Below are 16226 nucleotides of genomic sequence, written 5' to 3' on the forward strand. Positions count from 1 at the left end.
CAGGCTCATCCCAGGGAATGGGATGAGGGAGGGAATTGGGGGTAAAGTGAGAAAAGTCATGGCTTGAGAGCACTGAATGATGGAATGGTTTGGGAAGGGACCTTAAATCCCATCCAGTGCCACCCCATGCCATGGCCAGGGACACCTTCCCCTATCCCAGGGTGCTCCAAGCCCTGTCCAACCTGGCCTTGAGCACCTCCAGGGATCCAGGGGCAGCCCCAGCTGCTCTGGGCACCCTGTGCCAGGGCTCAGCACCCTCCCAGGGAAAGATTTCTCCCCAATATCCCAAACTCTGGCAGTTTAAGTCCATTCCCTGTGTCCTGTCCCTCCATCCCTTGTCCCCAGGCCCTCTGCAGCTCTCCTGGAGCTTTAGGCCCTGGAAGGCTGGAGGGAGATGAATTTTAGCACCCAAACCTTCGGGTTTACTAGGAGAAGAGAGCACCCCAGTACCCCCAGATTGTTCCACCTCTCCCCCAGCACCCTCAGCCACCAATCCCCACCCAGGACATTGGGGACAACTCCCAGGTGAGCCAGGACACCCAAGGGTGTCCCTGTTCCAGTGCCAGCAGGGAGGGAACAACTCTCTTCCCATCTGGTGTCTCTTTGGGCTATATTGAACTTGAGCTTTGAATTCAGCCAGTGAAGTCACTTTGGGGGCACAGCCCTGAATTTGTTCCCCTTCCACAGACACAGACTGAAAGAGCAGCTTAGGTTTGAATTGCCTCACTTATAACCCATCCAAACAAATGGCCTGAAGCAATTGTGGTCCAGACTTTCAGCTGGGACTCCTGGGACTTTGGATGTGAATTCCTAGAAAATACGAAAGCGTTCCTTTAACAGAAAACAGAGCTGCAGTTTTTAGTGGTGGCTGTTCCCCAGGGTCAGAGCACCAACACCCACCTGTCCTCACCTCCTGCAGCCACTCAGGAAACTCAGAGAGGTGCAACAATTCCTTCAAGGCACAGCAGAGGTTGTTCCACAGGAGTTTCCAGCAGAAATAGAAGCCCCGCTCGTGTTTTTTGTTACCTACATTATTTTCTCCTGGCTCATGTAAAACCTCACAATTCACATGCAGCACAGCACCCTCAAAATGAGAGAAAAATGAGTTTTCCTGAGTGCTGAGAGGATGCAGCTGGGTGAAAAGAACAGAAATGGAAATGGTGGGAGAGGATGAGGAGGGCAGAGCAGCTGCTGGCAGAGCTCACAGTCACGTCCTGCCCCTTTCTAACAAACCTTTCAAACCTCTGAAATTCTTTCAATATTGTCAATTTTATTACAAGAATCGTTTAAGACAGAACAAAAAACCAGTGGCAAACCCGAATATTTTTAAAATATTTAATATGCAATCCTTAAGAAAGAGACTTCACAAGCCTCAAATGCTAAATAACCTCTTTGCTGGCTGTGGTTGTACAGCACTCAGGACGTGCTGGTCTTTCACAGCAACACGTGGTGCTGGTGGAACTCCACTCTCCTGCACTCTGACATCCAGCAGCAGTGCAGAGATGAAAAGGAAATGTTTCCTTCCATTGTTTTATTGCTGTCTCATCCCACTAATAAGGTGGCTTTTAGTCTGCTCAAGTTACCTCTAAGTTTGGCAGGGCCAAAACCTCTTGTCCTCCCCAGTTACTGTTCATCCACATAAATTCTGCTGATTTCAGAAAGGAGAATGAATGAATGATTGAAAAAATAAATATTCTTATTGCAGGAAATACACTGACCCATACAATTAATGCTTTAATAATCATTAACTTGGAACATTAATTGCATGACTCAGAGTGTCTGAAGTTTTTATTTAAAAACCCCCAGACCTGCAGAACACAGAGGCCAAGGGGTGGGGGTATCTGAGGCCTTCAGACACTCTGAGCTGGCTCTGACTTCAAAGGATGAATCACCAGGATCTGGTTGGTATCAGCAGGACTGGCCTGCACAATAAATAAATAAATGAGCCCACTCAGCCCTTCCCTGGAGGGGTTTCTGTCTCTTGGCCACAGGGAAATGATGAAGCTTGTCTGCAAGCAAACTTTTCATGTTACATAAACCAAGGAAAACATATTTCTATAGCAAAAGTTTCCTGAAATAGCCCCTGGAATTTTGAACAGAGCAACCATTCTTTCCAGGGTTTCAGGATATATTTCAGCAAGAACAAAGACACACTTTTAGTATTTTTTTTTTTACTCTTTCCTTCCAACCTTGGTATAGCAGCCAATGCTGTGTCCATCACAAAGTTAAACAGCTCCACAGTGCAGAGCAAGCCTGGAGAATCCTGAATGCAAACAACCCCAAATAATTTGATACAGACATCAGAATCTGCAAACAATAAAAAGTTTGTTTATAGCAACATGAGACTGGCTGCCAGGGGATAAATTACTGATCTTTTTGGCTACTGGTGCACCAGTGTTTGAGCTCCTGGCTAGCCTCTTGTACAATCAATTTTTACCATTTAACAGCAGTTCTAACAGAAGGAAAAGCAAAACATCTGAGTTTGCAGCTGGTGCTTCAGAAGAGCATCATCCTACCTTCAGGCACCACCAACAGCCCTGGGAGCTTCTCGTTTGCTTTTAATTATGTGCTTTATTCATTAAGAGCTTCAACTCCTGCAGTGTGTGGCTCAGGCCAGGGTGGGAGCCACAGCTCTGCTGTCAGGCTGGAGGTTGATGAGGGAGTTGCTGGCCTGGGCCAGCTCTGCAATGGACACTCGGCCTCGCTGCTTGATGTACTGGGCCACGGCTGCCATCTCCTCTGCAGTGATGTAGATGAACTTTCCCCTGTCATCAATCACACCTGCAGGGCAAACACAGCACTGAGAGGCTCCCCTCACCTCCCCCAGGCATCACTCACTGCTTTGGGAAGGGATGTTCCAGCTGCTGAGGCAATAATCCCTACCTAGGCCAGGCAGGATTTTATCTCCTGCCCACTGCTGGGAGCTGGAGCAGCAGCCCAGGGCCCTGGGAATGCTCCTTTGGCTCAAAAGAAAAGTTCTGGCACTGGGAACAGCTGGCTGGGAGCTCCACAGCAGCTGCTGCAGGGATCCCAGAATGTCCTGAGCTGGATGGGACCCACCAGGATCACTGATCCAGCTCCTGGTCCTGCACAGACACCCCAACAATCCCACCCTGTCCCTGAGAGCGTGGTCCAGACTCTCCTGGAGCTTTGGCAGATTTGGGGCAGTACCCAGCAAATCCTGATCTCCAGCACAAATCCCCCTAACCCAGCTCCAGCCATTCCCTGGGTCCTGTCCCTGTCACAGAGATGAGCTGCCCCTGGGGATGAAGCTGCAGAATTTGATGAATCTCCCCTCAAGCCAAGTGCCCTGAGCTGTTCCTCACATGGATTCCCCTCCAGACCCTTCCCCTTCCTAGGCCTGCTTTTTTGGTGCTCATGCTCTCAGCTGAGGCAGCTGATGGAGAAAGGCAGAGCAGGAGGGACCTTGTGGGGCCCAGCTCAGCCTTTCCAGCTTCCCCTCTGAAGGGAATGCAGCTCAGTTTCCATATTCCTGTGCCTCCACCCAGACTGAGAACAGAATTCTGGTTTTATGTATTCCACTGAGGCAGAGCCTCCCTGGCTTTGTGCACAGCCAGCCAGGACAGCACACATCCCTCTCCCTGCATTCCAAGCACTTGTAGGGCATTTGAAAGGATTTCCACATTGCTGAGACACTTTTAGGGCATTTGAAAGGGTTTCCACGTTGCTGAGACAGTTGTAGGGCATTTGAAAGGGTTCCCACATTGCTGAGACACTTTTAGGGCATTTGAAAGGGTTCCCACATTGCTGAGACACTTTTAGGGCATTTGAAAGGGTTCCCACATTGCTGAGACACTTTTAGGGCATTTGAAAGGGTTTCCACATTGCTGAGACACTTTTAGGGCATTTGAAAGGGTTTCCACGTTGCTGAGACAGTTGTAGGGCATTTGAAAGGGTTTCCACATTGCTGAGACAGTTGTTCTCCAGCCACCAGCACAAGATCAGGTGAATAAATGTTTGTGCTGGCACCTTCCCCTACCTCACCCTTGGAAAGAAAAGACTGCCCAGCTCTAAACCAGCCTTGTTCCTGCTCAGTGTCTGCTGTAATTCCAGCTTGGACAGGACTGGGAACAAGCACTTCACTGGCTCCAGCATCCTGCAGTGCTCTGGGATGTCTGCCTCTCCCACATGCCATACCCCAGTCTTGGCTTTAAGCACCAGGCTTGGAAACCACCCCAAATCATCCCAGTGATCCTCTCAAATTCAGATTTTAGAAGGCCCCATTGGCAGCTGGCTGCTCAGCAACCCCAAAAGGCCTTCAGCAGATGGGTAAAAAAAATAAAATATAAATCTAGTTATCAGGTCCTACTAGATCCTCAGAACTAGATCCTTATAAATAGATTAAACTAGATAGATTAAACTTATAGATTAAAATATAAATAGATTAAATATATAGATTAAAATTATTAAATTTAAATTATTAAAATTAAAAATATATAAATTAAAAATATAAATAGATTAAACTAGATAGATTAAAATAGATTAAGCTTATAAAACTAGATCCTACTAGATCCTCATAAATAAAATATAAAATATAAAAACCCATTTGCAGCTGGCTGCTCAGCAACCCCAAAAGGCCTTCAGCAGATGGGTAAATAAATAAAATATAAATATCTAGCTATCAAGTCCTACTAGATCCTCAGAGCAGGAATGACACTGGAATTCTGTCTCTGCCACAAGGAAGGCATTTTCTGCACCAGCAGCTACAGAAGATCTCCTTTGTGCTTTGGCTGTCACCTGTCAGGGTGCCATCTGCCATCAGGTCCTGGATTCTGTTAATTGCATCCTGTGCAGAAGAGAAAAAGGAGTAACAGACTGCTCAAAAGGGAAGCAGAAACCATTTCACACATTCAGATCAACTCCAGAGGTTTACCTTGAAATCCCTCAGGGTTAAGGAATTCAGTGCTCCCACACAGAGAGATGGAATCAGCCCTTTGGTCTTAGAGGGGTGATTTTTTTTTTTTTTTTTTTTTTTTTGCATTTTGGGATGTTCAAATTAAATTCCCCATCCCTTAAAAAATGGACTTTTATTGCCATTACTTGGCTGCTTTAAGGAGCAGGGGGTTAAAGGAATCTTCCTATGGAAAGGCTGTGCAGTGCCATGAAGTCCCATGAAGCACAGAGGTCCTTCTCCAAGGTCCTTGCTCAAAAATTCCATATTTTTTCTGTCTTTTCCTGCTCCTTTTAGGAGTAAACCTCTCCTACCAACCCAAAAGAACAACTTGTTGAATTTATGGCTGGGTTTACTCCACAGTTACTCCAAGCATGCAATTCCACTGCACCTTAAGTGTTGGTTTCTACAGCTCTACCTCTGTTTTTCTTGCTGTTGTATGACTGCAGAAGGAAATGATAATTTCGATTTTAACCAGATAAATTCCTGTAATAACCCACTGCACACTTAAATAAGAGTTCTGGTTTAAGAGGAAGGCAGGGGCCCAGCAAAAATTAGTACTTCCACCCCAAAAGTCAATTTTTGTTTTTTTTTTTTACCTGTGTCCTTAAACCCAGATGGGAAGCCAAGTCCTCCAGCTGGATAACTTTTGTTTTCTGTGGGGACAAACAAGAGTTAAGCTGATGAATGAGAAAGCTGGGATTTATTTTTTTTTCCATTCAAATAAAAAAATGCATTAACCAGAACCTGTTCCTTTTCCTAGTAAGCATTTTCCTGTGATGAAAAACTCTGAGGTTACCTAAAGCAGGGAGTTCTGTGGAAAGACTGAGTGCTCTGACCCACTTAGGGCAAGGCTAAACCCATCTGCCAGCCTTGACTGATGCTGGACTTTTCCTCACCCTGGGATGAGCACAAGGAACAGCCACGACTCTGCTCCCCCACCTCCTGAGTTTCTCAGCTGCTACCTTGGATTTCCAGAGTGTTTTATCAACATCCCTTTCTTCTTTCAGGGATGTTTCAAAGCACCTTTTAAAACCATCACTTACATAAAACCCAGGCAAGACTGGCAGCATTAAGTGCTTTAGTTCTGTTTTACTGATGTCATGTGTATTAATGCCATAATAATCTTCCTAAGCAAGCCAACACCTTATTAAAATTGTCAGTGCTGGAACTGCACTTTGTCATTTTGCTTTTTGACAGGTTCTTCCTGCAGCTTTTCTCAGTCAAGGCACAGCCACCACTGCTCCCATCTGGTTTTGTGCTTCTCTGTAGCTCCAGAGAAAACACCTGCAGGGCTTGTCTGGAGCTACCTGGTTCCTGTTTTCTTCTCTGCCAAAATTTTAGGAACTCATCTGTTTAGCTGCAAAAGGATGCAGTGTTTGTAAGGAGCTTGGAAAAAACAAAAGTGTTGGAAAGCTCAGTTAATATTCAGGTTTACATTCCTAAAATCCATGTATGTACAGCCACAGGAGCTGCATCTCCAGTAACAAATTCAATACTTCAAACAACAAAATCCTTTGTTTCTGGTCTTGAGAGCATACTGGGAGGCCACTGAAGAAATCAAGAGAGGCTGAAATAGATGAATCTTTTGCATTAATAAAATCAGACCCAAAAGAAAGGCACACAGAGATTTAGCAGCTGTGAAGTTTGATGCAGCCAAGCTAGAGAACTGAATACCATGGACTGAACACATGGAACTGGAACCAGTCCATGGAATTCAGTTCTCAGAGCTGGGAACTGCCAACATTCGTCACATCTTCTTTTAAAGGGACTGGGGGGGGCTGGTGCAAAGCCACATCAACAGGAAAAACAGGACTTAAACCTTCACCTAAAGATCTTCCCCCTCAATGACCAAGTTTAGTGGAAGCTTTCCAAGACAGATCCTGCTGGGAACGAGAGCCCAAGGGGGTGGGGTGGGATGAGGATGCACCCCCCACACTCACGGGGTCCCAAGGGAATAAAACACTTCTCCACATGCATCATGTTCTAGAGACAGGCTTGGCTTCCCTTCAGCAACAAAGACACATCCACATTCTCCTGAATTCATTTCATTTTAGGGGTGATGCTGCTGCTGTCCTCAGCAAGAGGCTGCATTTTGCTCCCAACACCCTTAAGGATGAAGCACAGGGTGAGCTATCTCCAGTCAATGATACCAGCCTAAGAAATTATTCAGCAGAAGAGCTAAATTCAATTTTATTTTTTAAAAAATGCCAATTCCTCTTAATTCATACATTTTTTTCTGACAGCTACGAGCAGCTCAGCACCGCTTCCTGTCAATGGTTTCTGTGAACAGAACAGAAGATGAGGGCAATACATAATCTATACAATAAGCACACTTTCAAGATTAAAGAAAAATACTTAAAACTTGTGAAAGAAAGCAATGCCCCAGTTCTGCAGCTCAGCTCTGCAGAGGAAATCAGGTGTCGGATATTCAGACACGGGTTTCCAGCCCAAGTTGAATTTCTCTGACGTCAAGATAAAGTGACTGATAGAGAATTTTGTGCTGAAACACTCAACTGGGAGTTTGTGACTAATCTGGTCCATCCACCACAACCCCAGGGGCAATGGGCAGAGCCTGCCCTGGCTGTGTCACCCTCTGGAAAGCTCCCAGTGCTCTGGAAGATCCCAAGGGACACTGAAATTTCCTTATTTTACCTACAGAGGTAAAAGGGAGGCAGAGCAGCCCAGCAGAGCTTTGCAGGGCTCAGCTCTGAGCTCCTGTCCAGAACTGCCTGGCAGTCACTCCAAAGGACTCCACAAGGAGAATTATCCATGAGGCAAATCTCTGACTCCAGGAGATAAATGTGCTGTAAATCCAGGGTTTTGCTGGGATGATGGACGTGCAAAATGTGAGATTTTGGGATATAAATTGATGAGCAGCTCACAGAGTATCAGGTGATACTAGCAGCAAGTGATTTGCTTGCTGGAGAAGCCAGGTCACACATCCTGAGAGTTCAGATTCCAGTAAAGGAAGAAAGGGATTCATCAGGAAAACAGATTTGCATGCCAGTGGTGGAGTGAGAGGAGAAAAATGCATCTGACCTTTGATACAGCAATTTGCCCTCACAGATCAAAAGCATAAATGAGCACAGCCCAGGTTTTAAACACCCAGCCATACAATGGGAGGGATGGAAGGGAGACTGACACACCCTGGTTAAAACAAGGCAGCTGCTTCTTAAACTGCCCTCCTGAACATAAAAAAAAAACATGCAGGATAGAAAAAAAGTGAAGGAATCACAGGAAAAGTTGAGATTGGAGCTTTCCAGTGCCTGTGTTGGAGGCTCCAAAACACCCTCCAGGGTACAGCAGCTCTCCTTCCTGCTGAGCTCACATGGAGAGATTGTTTCTAAATCAGTGGCTGATGCTCACAAACAAAAAAGCCTGAATGCCCCCAAAAATCCCAATCCACAGCAAACATTGCTTCTATAAACTCTGAGGGAGGTCCACCATGCCACATCCTGCCCCAAAAGCCAGGATCCAGCTGGAATTAAATTATTTTAGATAATTGTGTTTGTGCTGGTTCGGTAATTAACACTTACTAAAGGTACAGTTTTTGTTACTTGTTGAATATTTAAGTAAATGAAAGAGGAAGTAAAGATGTCCCTCTTTGACCAAAGGCAATCCACACCATCTAAAACCAAAGAAAAACCAAAGGCACCTTACCTTAACATATTCCAGGAATTCCATGAGAAAGCTGCGAGACTGGAGACAACAAGGAAAACAATTTTAATTTTGAATTCATGAGCATTAAATGCATCAAAAACTTGCTGAAGATAAATACTATAAAAGTGTTTAGATTCTTAAGTCCCAAGTTTTAACTACACACACTGAAATATTGAACTGGGAAGAAAAATAATCTCGATTCAATCTTTCCAAGGGATTTTTGACAGGTATTTTTCAAAACAAAATGTGGCTCAGATACAATTTAAGTATTTCATGAGCATTAAATGCATCAAAAACTTGCTGAAGATAAATACTATAAAAGTGTTTAGATTGCATAATTCCTAAGTTTTAACTACACTGAGATATTGAACTGGGAGGAAAAATAATCTCGATTTAATTTTCACAAGGGATTTCTGACAGGTATTTTTTGAGACAGAATGTGTCTCAGGTACAATTTAAGTATTTAATGAGCATTAAATGCATCAAAAACTTGCTGAGGATAAATACTATAGAAGTCTATAGATTGCATAATTCCTAAGTTTTAACTACACACACTGAGATATTGAACTGGGAAGAAAAATAATCTCGATTTAATTTTCACAAGGGATTTCTGACAGGTATTTTTTGAGAAAGAATGTGGTTTAAGTACAATTTAAGTATTTCCCAAAAGGTTAGAGTACAATTTTTTATTCTTCACATCATGAATACCCTGAAATAACCACATCTGGGTGAATTTAAGCATCATTAAGTCACACACCCAGGACATTCTGTGCAGAGGAAAACCCAGAGTGACTCAGGAGCTGCAGCTGGCCAGGGGCAGCACAGCTGCACAGCACCTGTGGAGGCTCAAGCATTTCAGAGCCATGCACCTGAAATCCAGTGAGCAGCTCCACTGCAGAGGCAATGCAAACACTGTGCATTGAAGCTAAAATGAGATCAGGTTACTCTGGAAGCCCAGGAATCCATCAGCCTTAATGAAGTGGTGAGCTCTGGAGTCAGGAGCTTGATTTTCAGCACAGGGCAGAGTCAGCTCTGCTAACAGGACACTGAAATGCTTCAGTTTCTCAGCCAGCACGAGGCCAGGCTGACTGCTTCATTTCCTTCTCATTTCTGCTGCCTCCAAATAACTCTGTACCTGTTTTAAATACCCTGTTTTAAATATTATTTCTGAATGTGACTTTTAAATCACCTGCAATTCAAGTTGTAACTCCCCTAACACCCCTACCAAAATTATCTCAGGTTGAGATGGAGGCATCTTTAACTCTTTTAGGTGAGGAACACCCTTTTCTGTTCTGACATCAGGCATCTCAAGCTCTTTTAGGTGAGGAACCTAAAACCTTCTCTCTTCTGACATGGAGGGAGATGAATTTCTCCTTGACAGGCAGCTGTAGGAACATGGACAATCACCACATTCCAGTTTGAAGGGTGTTTAAAGTGGAACACAGCAATATTTAGGGATAATCTCATTTCCTAACAGGACAGGGACAGATTTTTGAAGGAATTGTCAATAAAAGTGTGTATTTTTTGCTGTTCACTGCAATTCCCCATCAGCAGACAGAATTTCTCCTGGTGTTAATCCCTGGTGTGATGGAGGAATTTTTCTTGATGGGAAGGGATCCATCAAGGGAACCTGTGATGAGTCAGTGGTGCTTGACATTGGGCACAATCTGCTGTGCCCAAAGCCACTCTCAGTCACACTAAAGCAAATCCATTTAATTCCAGAGTCTCTTCAGCAGAGCAGCAAATGCACACACGGCCCTGAAATAAATCCTTCCCAAGAAATGCACTGGACAGCTCAAATTGGCAGCTACAACCCAAGAGCAATTGCAGGATGTGATAGCAAATAAATTGTGTCTAACAGGTTTTCAGCAGACAAAACAAGAGCTCTGCCTGCCACCACAGCAAAACTTTTTCAGGTTTGCTGTGATTTTATATCAAATATCACATTTCAACCACCATCCCCAGCAGCTCTGCAGGCAGCCACAGGAGCAGCAGTGTGGGTTTGTCCTGAGGATTCCCTTATCAGAAGCCTTTTGAGACAAGAGCTTGGGTTTTAATTTGATTTCACAGCAGCTCTCTTGGTGTAGAAAATAAAGCCAAACCCAAATAATTGTCCCCAAGGTCTGTGGGCACTTTCAAACTCCAAACTGAGCTTTACTGGTTCAGTCTCGGTGGGTAAGGCAGAGCTGCTGACAGTGAGAGATAATCTGAATTCCAGAGTGAGTTTTATTTCAGTTCTTAGACACAGGGAGGACAGAACTCATTTCCAGCAAGTTCTCTCAGAACTCTAAAATACCCTGTAGGAGCCTGCTCTGAGGAACAGCAGCATTCCCCAGGAAATATTCCAGGGTTCACCTGTGCCACAGACACAATTTAGCTTTCACAAGCAAAAACCTTTGGCTGACTCCTACTTTTAATTTCATTTTATACAAGACAGAATGCAGCAAGTCTAACAGGAGAAAGGGAACTGCAGAACCAGCCTCACATACCTGTTCCTCTGTCATTGACTCTTCAACCCCTTCCTCTTCAACCACAAAACTCTCCTTCAGCTTCAGGTACTCTTCATATTCTCTCTTCTCCTCTTCTTCCTTTGCCTTCCTTTTTTCCTCTTCCTGGACAGAAAAGATGACAAGTGGTCAGTTTGCTCTGTCCCAAATCAGGTTTGAAGTGAAGCAGCATCTCCTTTCCCTGCAGCCAGCACATGAGAAGTTTTTCAGCTGAGTTTAAGCTGTCCCTTGATGGCACAGTGAGTTCCAGAAGCCACCCTCGAGAGGCAGTGACCATCTCACAGCCAGGGCTGGTTCTTAGCAGAGCTGACAGAAAACCTCTTAAATAGCAACCTGCCTGCTTCATTTGCATCAATCTGCTGCTGCTCACAGGAAGTCCCTGCCCCTCCCTGCACTCTGATGCACACGTTGACATTTTTGGTTGAAGCAGAACTGGCCCCAGGTCTGCCCTGCCACTGCAGGACTTTGGGAGTGCTCACCAGGATTACACTGGGGGAGAGAAACTGTAGAAGTTTCAAGTAAAATCACGTTTTTAAGGAAAATCTTATGAAAACTTCCTTCCTACATGGATAATATATAAAATTAAATAATATCTGAATTATTATATAAAGTGTTTTAGGCACAGGAGGTGATTGTATTAACAAAAGTTATTTTTTACTTTTACTTTTTGTTTGTTAAACAAAAGCCTTAGGTTTTTAGTTATCTGCAATAAAAAACTTCATGGCCTGCCCTGAAATAAATATTAAAGCCTTGAAGGCCACAATAAAGCTGCCCCTCCCTGCACTTTGATGCCACATTCACATTTTTGGTTACTGGCCCCAGGTCTGCCACTGCAGGACTTTGGGAGTGCTCACCAGGATTACACTGGGGGAGAGAAACTGTGAAAGTTTCAAGTAAAATCAAGTTTTCAAGGAAAATCTTATGAAAACTTTCTTCCTTCATGGATAATATATAAAATTTAATAATATCTAAATTATTATAAAGTGTTTTAGGCACAGGAGGTGATTGTATTAACAAAAGGAATTTTTTACTTTTACTTCTTGTTTGTTAAACAAAGCCTTAGGTTTTCAGTTATCTGCAATAAAAAAAATGTCATGGCCTGCCCTGAAATTAATATTTAAGCTTTAAAGGCCACAATGAAGCTGCCCCCCCTGCACTTTGATGCCACATTCACATTTTTTGGTTACTGGCCCCAGGTCTGCCACTGCAGGACTTTGGGAGTGCTCACCAGGATTACACTGGGGGAGAGAAACTGTGAAAGTTTCAAGTAAAATCAAGTTTTCAAGGAAAATCTTATGAAAACTTTCTTCCTACATGGATAATATATAAAATTAAATAATATCTAAATTATTTAATATAAAGTATTTTAGGGACAGGAGGCAAGGCATGATTGTATTAACAAAAGGAGTTTTTTACTTTACTTTTGTTTGTTAAAAAGCCTTAGGCTTTTAGTTATCTGCAATGAAAAAACTTCATGGCCTACCTTGAAATAAATATTAAAGCTTTAAAGCCCCTTGGAGTGCTCACAAGGAACACTGGATTACACTGGTGGAGAGAAGCTGTAAAAGTTTCAAGTAAAATCAAGTTTTCAAGGAAAACTTCTTTCTTATGAAAACTTTCTTCCTACATGGACAATATATAAAATTAAATAATATCTAAATTAGGCACAGCAGGCAAGGCACGATTGTATTAATAAAAGGAGTTTTTTACTTTACTTCTTGCTTGTTAAACAAAGCCTTAGGTTTTCAGTTATCTGCAATAAAAAAAATGTCATGGCCTGCCCTGAAATTAATATTTAAGCTTTAAAGGCCACAATGAAGCTGCCCCCCCCTGCACTTTGATGCCACATTCACATTTTTGGTTACTGGCCCCAGGTCTGCCACTGCAGGACTTTGGGAGTGCTCACCAGGATTACACTGGGGGAGAGAAACTGTGAAAGTTTCAAGTAAAATCAAGTTTTCAAGGAAAATCTTATGAAAACTTTCTTCCTACATGGATAATATATAAAATTAAATAATATCTAAATTATTATATAGTGTTTTAGGCACAGGAGGTGATTGTATTAACAAAAGGAATTTTTTACTTTTACTTTTTGTTTGTTAAACAAAAGCCTTAGGTTTTTAGTTATCTGCAATAAAAAACTTCATGGCCTACCCTGAAATAAATATTAAAGCCTTGAAGGCCACAATAAAGCTGCTCCTCCCTGCACTTTGATGCCACATTCACATTTTTGGTTACTGGTCCCAGGTCTGCCACTGCAGGACTTTGGGAGTGCTCACCAGGATTACACTGGGGGAGAGAAACTGTGAAAGTTTCAAGTAAAATCAAGTTTTCAAGGAAAATCTTATGAAAACTTCCTTCCTACATGGATAATATATAAAATTAAATAATATCTAAATTATTATATAAAGTGTTTTAGGCACAGGAGGCAGGGCATGACTGTATTAACAAAAGGAGTTTTTTACATGTTGTTTTGTTAAACAAAAGTTTCAGGCTTTTAGGCAATACAAAACCTTCATGGCCTACCTTGAAATAAATATTAAAACCTTCAAGGCCATAATAAAGCTGGCCCAGAAAACTCCAAGCCCAGCATCAGTGACATGGTGATGCCTGGTTCTGTGGAATTCACACCTTCACAAATCAAAATTGTGATTAAATGTTTGGGAATGTGACAGATTGCTTAGAAAATGTTTCAAATAAGAACTGGTTTTTACTGGGAGCTCCTAAATTTGCTCTTTTCCATTATTTTCATTTAAAAATTGTTTTGTTCTCTTCCAAGAGAAGGCTGGACTAATGCTGAAGGTTGGATTTGATGACTTCAGAAGCCTTTTCCAATCTAAAGGGTTCCATGGCTCACACAGAACAGAAATGTTTCCCTCCAGGAAATGTTGCACAGAGGAATTTCTGTTTGTGCAGCACCTGGTACAAAGAGATTCCTACAGGATCTGGCATCTGGCTCCATCACATTCCAGAGGCTGATTAGAACAAACACAGGAGCTCTTCAAATGTCACTGACAATCCCAGGGCATTCCTCCAGCATCAGCAGAGAAAGGGATTTTTTAAAGAACAATGACATTGATTTCTATTACTTTATAGAAGTATAAAGTTTATAGCTTGCCATGCTACATCTTGGACATTGATATGGTAATGGCTTCCTTAAGGAGCTGGAATGTAAATATTTGTTCCATTAAAAAAAACCAGAACAGGGAGAGACAGGAAGAGTCATTCAGTATACAGAAAATATATCCATATTAAAAAAGATGTCTTTTGGTAAAAAACAAAGAGTGTTTGGTCCTGTTTTTATTTAAATATATAAAAATGATTATGTTATATAAATAGAATTAATATATAAAAAATATAAAATAGTTTTATTTTCATATAAATATATTAAAAATCTCTAAAATATACAAACATAAAAATATAAAAATAGAATTAATATATAAAATATAAAATAGTTTTATTTTATATAAATATATAAAAATATACAGCTATAAAATATATAAAAATAGAATTATTATATAAAACATAAAACAGTTTTATTTTTATGTAAGTACAAAAAGATATAAAAAGATATATTTTATATATATAAAACATATTAAAGTTTTATTTTTATAAAATTTATAAAACCAGAATATATAAAATATATTAAATAGTTTTTATATAAATATATAAATATATAAATATAGACATAAAAACAAACAAACAAACAAACAAATAAATAAATAAATAAATAAATAAATATTAAAAAATGTATATCAAATTCCCATAAAGTCAGCAGAAAGAATCCTGCCAACATCCAAGAATGAGAAAAACAGGACTGAAAGGATCCTGGTGTAACTGCAAAGCCAAATCCATTTTTTAAAACTGCTATCTCATGAAAAATCTACAGATCTGAGGAAGCTCTTGAGACAAAACAAGATCATTTTTGGGTCATTCATCACCACAACAATTAATCCAACAGCAGATTTTTTTCCTTACATGCACTCCAGATGCCAAGAACAACATAACCATATTTCATCTGGAAGCAACAGCAATTGTTCTTTTCTTGTAAGTGCATTAAATTTAATCTTGATCCTGGAAAGACAAGAATAATGTTCTCCCCCTGGTCTATTGAGAGGTTGTAATTCAGCAGGATTTGAAATGAGAAAAAAAGAAAAAAACCAATCACAAAGCCTCAGAATTGCTTTGGTAAATAATTTCTAGATGGTTCTGCAAAAAAAAAAAAAACAAAAAAAAGATCAGAAGACATTGTCCCATTTGTAACTGAGGGCAACAATAACTAAAACCCATTTTCCTGCTTCTGGAAGGTCTAAAAAATGAACAAGGCTCCTTCCTGTGCTCCTTCCCCACCTGAAGAACAGCACCTTGCAGTTTTTGGAAGTGTCCCAGCAGGTTCCTATCAGCACTTCCATTCCCAACAAGGCAGAAGGGAAGAACACTCAGCCTCCAGCCCCTCTTTTGCCAACAGGATTTTGTTTTCCAGATGCTGAATTTTGCTCAGCAGAGCATTTCCAGGTGCTCTGAGCCACTGCTTTGGCAGCCCTCAAAGCTTCCTGGTGGTTGTAGCTTTCTCCAGAACACTAAATATTTCCAGCTGCCTTTTTTTTTTTTTTTTTCCATCTAAAAATTAAAAATTCATGAAGAGCCTCACATGCTTTACAACCTAAATTCACCTATGATTCAATCTGTAGGTAAAAAAAAAAAAAAAAAGGATTTATCCAAATTGCAGCTTGGTTCAGAGCAAGAGGAGAGATGAGTTAGCACAAGTGCCCAGGGAGAAGCAAGGTGGAGACTGAGCAGGGGAACCCTGGCACTTTCAGGATGGCTGGGAGTATTTATTTCTATTTATTTAGAAGATTTATTCATATTTATTTATATTTACTTAGAATATTTTTATTTATTTAGAATATTTTTTGTTTCTGACCCTCATCTCTCTAACCCTCTTCTCTCACATGCTCATGGAGCAGCTGTGTGGGAGCTGCAAGGTCAAATTCAGGCAGCAGAATTCCCACAAAACTCAAGCGTGTCCATTCATAAATAACCCAGAAACACCCCCAGACCCTCAGGATCTCCTCACAAACTAAGGCCAGGATTTTGTGCCAGGCACACAGAGGGCACTGGGCTCAAATTCATCTTCCAAACCC

The 16226-nt window shown here is 41.6% G+C and overlaps 1 protein-coding gene across 1 annotated transcript in view; it reads right to left on the reverse strand.

Annotated features, from left to right (window-relative positions):
- Window positions 1–1250: 1250 nt before the first annotated feature.
- DDRGK1 (DDRGK domain containing 1) overlaps window positions 1251–16226 on the reverse strand; it is a 43836-nt gene continuing 28860 nt past the window's right edge. The window contains exons 5-9 of the mRNA XM_036382536.2: window positions 11065–11187; window positions 8576–8614; window positions 5512–5568; window positions 4759–4807; window positions 1251–2781 (exon numbers count right to left, since the gene is read on the reverse strand). Of these exons, the coding sequence (XP_036238429.1) occupies window positions 2609–2781; window positions 4759–4807; window positions 5512–5568; window positions 8576–8614; window positions 11065–11187 (441 nt within the window). The 3' untranslated portion in view covers window positions 1251–2608. The remainder of the gene's footprint in view (window positions 2782–4758; window positions 4808–5511; window positions 5569–8575; window positions 8615–11064; window positions 11188–16226) is intronic.

Source organism: Molothrus ater, chromosome 4, assembly GCF_012460135.2.
Source record: "Molothrus ater isolate BHLD 08-10-18 breed brown headed cowbird chromosome 4, BPBGC_Mater_1.1, whole genome shotgun sequence".
NCBI lineage: Eukaryota > Metazoa > Chordata > Aves > Passeriformes > Icteridae > Molothrus > Molothrus ater.